General features: G+C 25.0%; 1 protein-coding gene across 3 annotated transcripts in view; it reads left to right on the forward strand.

Annotated features, from left to right (window-relative positions):
• Positions 1 to 10,632, forward strand: part of msn (serine/threonine-protein kinase msn) — a 63,299-nt gene extending 52,667 nt beyond the window's left edge. For 2 of the 3 annotated variants that reach the window (XM_089178919.1, XM_089178920.1), the window contains exons 16-20: positions 4,970 to 5,183; positions 6,075 to 6,295; positions 6,561 to 6,878; positions 7,569 to 7,868; positions 8,328 to 10,632. In XM_089178919.1, the coding sequence (XP_089035045.1) occupies positions 4,970 to 5,183; positions 6,075 to 6,295; positions 6,561 to 6,878; positions 7,569 to 7,868; positions 8,328 to 8,411 (1,137 nt within the window). In that variant the 3' untranslated portion in view covers positions 8,412 to 10,632. The remainder of the gene's footprint in view (positions 1 to 4,969; positions 5,184 to 6,074; positions 6,296 to 6,560; positions 6,879 to 7,568; positions 7,869 to 8,327) is intronic. The other variant, XM_089178921.1, reaches the window with a different exon arrangement.
• The last annotated feature ends 275 nt before the right edge of the window (positions 10,633 to 10,907 follow it).

Here is a 10,907-nt window from a genome sequence, read left to right on the forward strand (position 1 = left end):
ATAAAATAAATTACAAATATTTTTTTTAATATTAAAAATCTTTAAATTCGCGTTAAATATTATTTGTTCGTTAATAAATTAATTGTATTAAAAATTCTATATATATAAAAAAAAATGTGTGTGTGATTTTTAATAATTCAATAATAAATAATTTGCACTTTTTATTTTATTAGAAATACTTTTCGAAGATTTTTAAATTCGTATAAAACAATATTTGATCATTAATAAATAAATAAATAAATAAATAAATTAAATTAAAAATTTGTATTAGAATTGAAGCAAAGAAACAAAAAAAAAATGTGTTGATTTTGATTAATTTAATAATAAATAATTTATGTATTACACACACACACACACATAAGAAGGATTGATATTATAATTGTTAAATTGATGAATTTACGTTGTAATTTGATCAAATACATAATAAAAATATTATTACGTCTCTTCTTACCGCGTGAAATTCCGCGTATGCGGAATTGATTTTCTTCACGTATGTCAGCGTGACTAATTCAGGATTATGTTGTGTGTTGTGGGACACGCGGGAGCTCTAACCCGAAGGGCAGGGCCCTCTACTGACCATCCCATTCCCAATACTAATTGCAATGTAAGTATTTATTCGTCCATCTACGATTCAATGTCGCTTCTTTCTCTTCTATCACGAAGAAATTCTCATTTTTTCGTATACTCTAAACAAAACATATGAGATACGCGCGAACATATTCAAATTTTCGTGTATATTTTATATATATATATGTATATATAATATTTATGTGCCATTAATTGTACAGACTGTAATGTGAAAGTTAATTAAATCAAAATTATTGCAATTATTTATTTTATGATTTAAAAAAAAAAAAAAAAGATAAAAGTAAGAACAAAATGATTAAAGAGAAAGATAGAAAGAACGTAAATATTATTTATAAGTTATAAGATATATAATTTTTTTAAATTATAATTTTCAATTATTATTTTTGTCATTATTAGAATTATCTGTATATAAGACTTTAAAATAATATAATTTATAATAATAAAGAATATTAAATAATATTTGTATTATAAATAATATTATTTATATTATAAGATGTACAATTTTTTAAATTTATATTTTATGTTATATTTTTAAATTGTATTTTTTTTTTACAATATATATATATATATATATTATAGATTAAAAATTTTATAATAATAAAGAATATTAAATAATATTTGAAAATTATTTTTTTTTTGAATATTTATTTATTTGAAACTTTAATATAATTTTATAATTATAAAAAATATTAAATATAATATACGAGCAATAGGTTCAGATTATTTATATTATAAAATATAAACCTTTGAAAATTATATTTTTATATTTTTTTTTATATTTATTACCAAATATATTAAATTTTAAAATAATATATTTCAACCCATTAGCACAAAATCTATGGTTTTTATTTTAAACAAATTATATAATTATTACTCTCTTGTTTGTATAAAAATATTTAAGTTTTATAATTATTTAAATAACTAATTTTTCAATGGCTCAAAAATTCTGACAACAAAATTTTCAAGAGCAAAAACATTGCAATAATTATTTATTATAAAATCTATATATATATATAAAACATAAAATATAATATTACTAACCTGAAATAAATGTTAAAATAAATAATTTTCAATTGCAAGGATTTAGTTAACTTTTCTAATTACTGCCACATAAAATAATATTATAAATACATATACATATATATATATATATATATATATATATATATATATATATATATATATATATATATAATTAAAATACACTTTAAAAAGTATGTACTTCGTATACACGTATTCTCGGTTTTTTTTCTGCACTGTGCACTGAGCAAAGGAATGACGATTTTTTCCGTGAAACAACTACTACTACTACTACTACTGCTACTATTACTATTACTATTACTATTACTATTACTATTACTATTACTATTACTATTACTATTACTGTTACTACTACTACGTTATACGTTCTACCACACCCTCCTTTTGGTTTCTGGGCTCTTTTCCTGGTGTCACGCAATATGAAATAATCGTTTAACAACATTTCTCGCGAAAACACGTACACTTTGTCGTTTCTTTATGGGTTTTTGTTTGTTTTTCTTATTTTTAATTCTTCAAAACTCTATCTATTTCTATAAAACTACCTGCTCTGTATCTATTATCTATTTCTTTCTCTATCATTTTCTATGTTAATTTTGAGTTTTTGTTTCCGTTCTTTTAAACAAATATTTTTCCAATCGTGCAAGTTGGTTTTGTTTTTCCTTTTTTGATTATTAAAAAAAAAAAAAAAATATTAACAACAAATCAGATGTACGGATATATTTAAAAATTATATTAACCAGATTGTATTTCCTTTTTTTTTTTTTTTTTTTTTTTAACCGAATACTAATAATTTTAGCATGATCACGATTTGTGTTAATAGTGTAATTTTTTTTGTTTGTTAACAACAACACCCATGTATCATCGTTATTAACCCTTTGAATGCTGAATACTTTTAACTCAAATGTTTTGTGGAAACAGAATAATTTATTATTAACCGGATTCTAATAATAATAGAAATAAATTATATTTAATAATGTAAGTTTTTGTTTTTAAATATAATTTAATTAATATAATAATATAATTTAATATTTATATATATATATATATATATTTTTATTATATATTATATTATATATATTATTATATATATATTATTATTATTATATATATATATTAAATTATAAGATATTTTATTATATAATATTATATAATAAATAATATATAATATATAATATTATTATTATTATTATTATTATAAAAAATATAATATATAAAATTATATATAAAATATATTATAAAATAAAATGAAAGAGATATAATAAAATATATTATATAATACAATAAAATTATAATAAATATAATTATTAAATTACTTTACATAAATATTAACACAAACACATATTATTATACTTTGAACGGTAAGATTAGTCATTTTTATCAAACACATATATGCGTCTATAGCATTCAAAGGGTTATTAAATAAATAAACACCATTAACAAAATAAATAATTATAAAACATTAGTTCACTTTAATCAAAAACCACGTTATCTCATAATTACCACCACCTATTCATTTTTATATGAATTTAATTAACGTAGATGTTTCATTAGATTTCATGGAATGACAAATATATAATTAAAACAATTCATTTAATATTCCTATAAGAAAAGTTGATATTAGTTTTAAATATACTAACCATCCATTTTTACCATTTATAATTGCATGCAATTGTTAAGTATTATTCATTAGTTCGCTACTATTTGCGATACTTTTTTTGTTTCTGTCGTTTGAAATTACTATTAATAGTTCTTCTTTATAATATTCTCGAATAATTTGTTGGCTGATTTTATTTAAAAAACGATCATCATCATCATCATCATTATTATTATTTTTCAAGCAACCTTTCCAATTTTTGTAATTATTCTTCTTTATCTGTTTTGTTTCTTCTTTTTTCAAATCATACGTGTCAGTTCTGAAACAAACAAAAAATAGAATAAAATAATTAGTAAAATTGAATATATTTATATAAATTGTTTATTGTACGTAGATGGGTTGAAACATTTTGTGATAAATTTATATATAAATATATGTATAATTTATTTTAATATTATTTATTTTTATATATTTCAACCATATTTTAATTCAATTATAATAAATATTTATAATTTATTTAAATTATAAAATATATTATATATATTTTTATTAAAAATATAATAAAATATAATAAAAATATATATATAATATATTTTATATATAATAATATTATACATAATAATAAATTATAAAAATTTAAAAAATAATATTATATATAATAATAAATATTATTATATATAATTTATTACATAAACATATATTTTAAAATATATATATATTTAGATTTAATATTTATATATAAAATATTATATTAAATAAAAATAATTTCATTTGAATGCAAATCAAATTTGATAAATAATTAATTGTCTGAAACCCATCAACGTATTTTAATTTTATTCATAAACAATATAAATAAGAAATACATTTATAATATAAATTAAATTATTCTTTTATCATCATCATCATCATCATCATCATCATTATACCACTACTATTACTTTCTCGAATTTAAAATGGATTCGTCACGAACAATATGATACGTAATTAAATTAAACAAATTAATTAGAAAGGTTATTTAAAAATAATAAATGACATCGTTTCACGTGTAAAATGGTGTTTGATGGAAAAAAAAATGTATAAAAGAAAAAACAAAAAAGAAATAAATTAGTGCCATTTCCCCATCTTGTGTCTTTGTTCTCTGCTCGTAGCAAAGTTTCATTTAATGAAAATTAATTATACAAAGTCGTCGCATTTTCTTGTCTGTCTAACTATTGTGTGGTGCCTTATTATTATTACTATTATTATTAGAATTATTATCATTATTATTACTACCTATCATCATAATCATCATTATTATTATTATTATTATTATTACTATTACTTGTTATGGTATAAATTGAATGATATATTAATTCATAATCCTTTTCTTTTTTTTTTTTAATTTACAAATTAAAGTCCTGTTCTGTTTCATTTTCTCTCTCTCTCTCTCTCTCTCTCTCTCTCGCATTCGGGGAGGAAGGGGGTTTATAACAAAAAATAAAAAATAAGAAAACAAGAAAATTAAATCCTCTTTTTTTTTTTTTTTACATTAATCTCTTTAATCGCTATTATTATCCTAACTATCATCTTCCATTTTCTTTTTTCCTAAGATTTTAACTACAAAACAAACAAACAAACAAACAAAAATAAGTAAAGCACGTTTTATTGTTTTTATTTATTTATTTTTTTTATTTATTTATTTTTTTTTAAATTCATTGAAAAATATCCCATTCGTCGTGTTCGATCATGGAGTTGTATTTGTTGCAGTATCGACAAGCGGTTAAATCACCACCCCCGTTTGCATTACAACAGAAACAGAGATCGTTCCTGACATTTGGATTTGGTGCTGGACCAGCTAGAAGAGAATCCCATGTTAACGTTAACGTGACACCTACCAGCCATGATTTGGCATCCGATACCCCGGAAATAAGAAAATACAAAAAACGTTTCAATAGCGAGATTTTATGTGCAGCACTGTGGGGTAAATTTTTATTTATTTGTTTATTTATTCATTCATTTCTTTTTTTTCTTTCTTCATCATTATATTCTTGGGTTTTTGTAATTTTATTTTAAACGTGTGAACACATGCAACATTAATTTTGTTTTAAAATTTACACGGGGTAAATGTTTTCATTCATTCATTCATTCATTCATTCATTTATTTATTTATTCATTCATTTATTCATTCATTTATTTTTATTTTTCGTCATCATCATCTTGAGTTTTGTAATTTTATTTTAAACGTGAAACACATGCAGCATTAATTTTGTTTTAAAATTTACACGGGGTAAATGTTTTTATTCATTCATTCATTCATTCATTCATTCATTCATTCATTCGTTCGTTCGTTCATTCATTTATTTATTCATTTATTTTTCTTTTTCGTCATCATCATCTTGAGTTTTGTAATTTTATTTTAAACGTGAAACACATGCAACATTAATTTTGTTTTAAAATTTACACGGGGTAAATGTTTTCATTCATTCATTCATTCATTCATTCATTCATTCATTCATTTATTCATTCATTTATTTTTCTTTTTCGTCATCATCATCTTGAGTTTTGTAATTTTATTTTAAACGCGAAACACATGCAACATTAATTTTGTTTTAAAATTTACACGGGGTAAATGTTTTTATTCATTCATTCATTCATTCATTCATTCATTCATTCATTCATTCATTCATTCATTCATTCATTTATTCATTTATTTTTCTTTTTCGTCATCATCTTGAGTTTTGTAATTTTATTTTAAACGTGAAACACATGCAGCATTAATTTTGTTTCAAAATCTGCTGCACACAAATTTTCTACTTTGTAAAATTCTAATAAAATTTATTGATCTAATGATTATGTTGAATTATAATTTTAGGTGTAAATCTGTTAATTGGTACGGAGAACGGACTTATGTTGTTAGACAGAAGTGGACAAGGAAAAGTTTATCAACTTATTAGTAGGAGACGTTTTCAACAAATGGAAGTACTCGAAGGACAAAATATTTTGGTTACCATAAGCGGTAAGAAGAATCGTGTGAGGGTATATTATCTATCATGGCTGAAGAGTAAGATTTTACGTACCGATGGCCATAGTGATGTAAGTATTCTTAATAATCAACATTTAATTTATTAACTGCTTTATTTTTTATTAAATAAAACAATATAAATATGTTCTTATAAATTATTGATTTAACATTTGAATTATATCCAAAAATAAGATTGTGTAACATTGTTTCATTTATAAAAGATTTCCCCGATGAAAAAAATTTTGATAACAATTAATATGTTATAAAAAATTATTGACATATATGGGACTGAAAATTTCTTTGATATTAAGTGACATGTCAAATATATTTGTTTAGCAAGTGGAACGTCGCAATGGTTGGATAAACGTCGGTGATCTTCAAGGAGCGGTGCATTTCAAAATAGTCAAATACGAAAGAATAAAGTTCCTTGTAATCGCATTGAAGGATTCAATAGAAATTTATGCATGGGCACCAAAACCCTATCATAAATTTATGGCATTCAAATCGTTCGGAGAGTTAGCTCATAGACCACTTCTCGTTGACCTAACAGTCGAGGAAGGTACGAGATTGAAAGTTATCTATGGTAGTGCTGATGGTTTTCACGCAGTTGATTTGGATTCAGCTACGGTTTACGACATCTATCTACCGAAACACGTAAGCACTTATTATTATAAATGCACTTATCAAATGCAAACTGCAAATGAACAATATTTTAATATTTACTTACACTATAAACCCATTCGAGAACACAACTTTTTTCGAACACCGTTTTCAGAAGCCATTACTTTTTTTATTTTATTATATTGCTAATTTTACAATACCACATTTTGTTTTTCTATACTTTAACCCTTTTATTGGCCACGCCGAAATCATGTTTTGCCTGAGACGCCACTGCATTATTTTTATTATTCAAAATAATAATAAATTGATATTAATAAAAAATTGTAATTGTTCAATAGAGTACTTTTTATTTCAAAGTATCTTCTATATATCGGTCATATTCAAATACACTAACTTTCAATTTTCATGTAGTTATTTTACAATTGTAAAAGGTTCATACGCTGTGGTCACTAATGAACCACCGTGGCCGGTCACCAATGACCAAGATGGTAGTTAAAGTGTTAAAGGTACTATTTATACAAAAAATGTCTTATTTAGACAAATACTCAGACTCAAACTAATTGATAATAGCTCAGTGTGATTTTACACATCGTACGCACCAAGTAGTCTCGAATGGGTTAAATAAACCAATTCCCATAATCTAAAAAAAAAAAAAAAAAGAAATAATTATATAATTGTTAAGTTTGATAAACTATTTTAATTATTATTGATTGATGGTTACAGACTCAGGGACCTATTTGTCCACATTGCATCGTTGCATTACCAAACAGTAACGGCATGCAATTATTACTTTGCTACGACAACGAGGGCGTTTACGTGAATACTTATGGTAGAGTAGCCAAACAAATGGTACTACAATGGGGTGAAATGCCTACGAGCGTTGCTTACATCGGTACTGGTCAAATTATGGGTTGGGGTAACAAAGCTATTGAAATTAGAAGTGTCGAAAGTGGCCATCTCGATGGCGTTTTTATGCACAAGAAAGCTCAACGGCTAAAGTTCCTTTGTGAACGTAACGATAAGGTATTATTATTATTTCATATTTTATTACATATTTTCTAACGTTTGTTATCGCAACTATTATGAAATAATTATTAAATAAATTTATTTAAGTATTGAGAATAGTTTAAGAAAATATCAATTAACAAATTAAATCCTACGAACTTCAAGATAATTTGATTATACTCATTTGGATTTTTTAATCAAGTTGGACTTTGGGATTGCACAAAAAAGGTTAATTTTTAATTAATATATAAATATATTATTATTATTATTATTTAATTAATATAATACATATATAAATAAATAAATCTAAATAAACTTGTCTATTATTTCTATTATTTAATATAAATATACAAAACACAAATATGACGTTGCGATAGCAAACATGTACGACACTGAGATTTAAATCATCATAATGATTATAAAAACAAAGAAGGAAATAAAAAATTACAACCCCTAATTAATTTTCTTCACAAAAAGGTCTTCTTCTCATCAGCGAAGGGTGGAAGTTCGTGCCAGATCTACTTCATGACGTTAAACAAACCCGGCATGGCTAACTGGTGATCCCGAATGAGGCCGTGTCTGGCCCCAAGAACACCCCCGCGGAATTTGACACACAATCCACCCCGTGTGTCCGGTTATACGCCATCGGCGCGCACCCTTTATCGCCCTTCACTGCCTCCAGGCTTGAGCGCCATGGAAACGAGGATATGCGCGCATCAATACCGACAACATCATCATCATCATCATCGTCATAATAATAAGAATAATTATTATAATAATTATAATAATAATAATAACAGTAATAATTATAATAATAATAATCATCATCATCAAAATCATCATAATCAGAATCAACAGCAGCAGCAGCAGCATCATCACCACCATAATAATAATAATAATAATATTAATATTAATAATAATAATAATAATAGTAATAATATTAGTCAACGTCAAAATAAGCATCATAGTCAACAACAACAACAACAACAGCAACAACAACAACAACAACGTCAACGTAATCTTTTGACGCGTATTTACGACGATTACGAGGAAGAAGAGGAGGAGGAAAAGGAAGTGGTTGAGGAGGAGAGACAGGCATTAGAAGGAGGATTAGGAAGAGGAGGAGGAGGAGGTGGAGGAATTTATAACAACGGAAAATATCGACCATATCCTCGGCTTTCATTACGTAGCACTTCGGAGACATTAAATTTTGTGAATTTACTCGTCAAAACGTTCCTGTGCTTTCTCGTTTGTCCACCCTGCGGACCTTGCGGTACCACTACAACACCTTAACACGATCGATCCCATCTCATGGGATACGATAATAATAATGATCTATATTCTTTATCACGATTTTTCCATTCCGAAGATGACGACGAAGAATTATAATTAAACAACATGATATATTATAACGAATGAATAATAAAAGAAAACAAAAATAAAACAACTACAGTTATTAATTAACCAAAACGTAAAGAACAACAACAACAACAAAAAAAAAGAAAAAGAAGAATGAGGGGGAGAAAAACAAAGGATAAAAATAGGAGCAAATAATGGATGACATAAAAAAAAAAAAAAAGAACGCGCCAGTACCAGGTCGGACGCGTGTTTAAAACTTTTTAATACTTTTTTCGTTGCTCCACTGATAAATCATAACTCTTTCATGGTGGTGGTGATGGTGATGGTGGTTTTTTTTTTTGCGAATCCTTCTTCTCTTTCTCTTCCTTGTGTTATTTAACCCTTTCACTCACTTTGGCAATCCAATTCACTGAAGTTGTTGTCACCGTACGAAAGCACAAGTCATAGCGCTCTGATGCCGGATATATACGGCGCTCGTGTTCCACAGATCGCCGTGTCGATGCCGGATATATACGGCGCTCGAAGTGAAAGGGTTAAAGTAAATAAATAAAAACAAAACATTTTAAACAATTAAAAAAGAATTAGAAAAAAGAATAATCACCGATTTTTTCCCCCTTTTGGAATTAAAAAATACAAAGAAAAAAGAAAAAGAAAGAGGAAGAAAGACGAAGAAAGAGGAAGAAGAAGAAGAAGAAAAAGAAGAGGAAAAAAAAAGAAAAATCGTGATGGTGATGTTGTTCGTTGAATTTCTAGTAGCCATGCTCGATCGATGTAGGAGCAAAATATTTTAGATAGGATATCCTTTCAAATTGTGAACAACAAATAACAAACTGCGCCCCGGGGGGGTTGAGGGGGAGGACGACCATTATTTTTTCTTCGATGTAAAACGCGTGTTTTTATTCGTACGTTGGAATGAATGAATGAATGAAAAAAAAAAAAAAAAAAACCAACAAAAGAAAACAAAAATAATAAATGAAAAAAGAAACTCCCCCTTCTACCCTTAAATAAAAAAAAAAAAAAAGAAAATGAAAACAAAAATATTGTGACGACGAATTCGTTAAAACGAGTAATATTTATCAGTGAAGCGACGATATAATATTATAATAATAATAATAATTATAATAATAATACTGATTATATTAATTATATTAATACTAATAATAATAATAATAATAATAATAATAATAATAATAATAATAATAATAATAATGATGATGAAAAAAAAAATAACGCTATCGTAAATATTCTTTTTAAAAGTGGCTATGACAAAAAAGATTAAAAAAAAAAAAAATGTACTCTTACATGGAAATACGTTGTTTTTTTTTTTGTTTCATTTCTTTTTTTCATAATTTTTAGTTAATCTCTTTTGATCTATGATAGTTACGATTAAGATGAAAAATATTAAAAAAAAAAAAAAGAAAAAGGAAGAAACGCGTAGACAGACGTTAGTGGGTCTTTCCTCCCCCTTCTTCCTTCTCGAGTACTATGTTTTTATTAAGAAAAATAATAATATTAATATAATAAACAAAACAAAAACAGTGGTATAAACATTTTTCTATTCGAGCTCTGAGCAAATTCACGTTTTGCGTTTATTATTATAATATAAAATGTTGTTGTGAAAGCAGTCGATTCATATAAAAGGAATCTAAATCAATCCCTATTATTATTATTATTATTATTATTATTACTATTATTATT

Source organism: Polistes dominula, unplaced genomic scaffold (genome assembly GCF_049000335.1).
Source record: "Polistes dominula isolate Pdom_NZ unplaced genomic scaffold, Pdom_raw_medaka contig_18, whole genome shotgun sequence".
Lineage (NCBI taxonomy): Eukaryota > Metazoa > Arthropoda > Insecta > Hymenoptera > Vespidae > Polistes > Polistes dominula.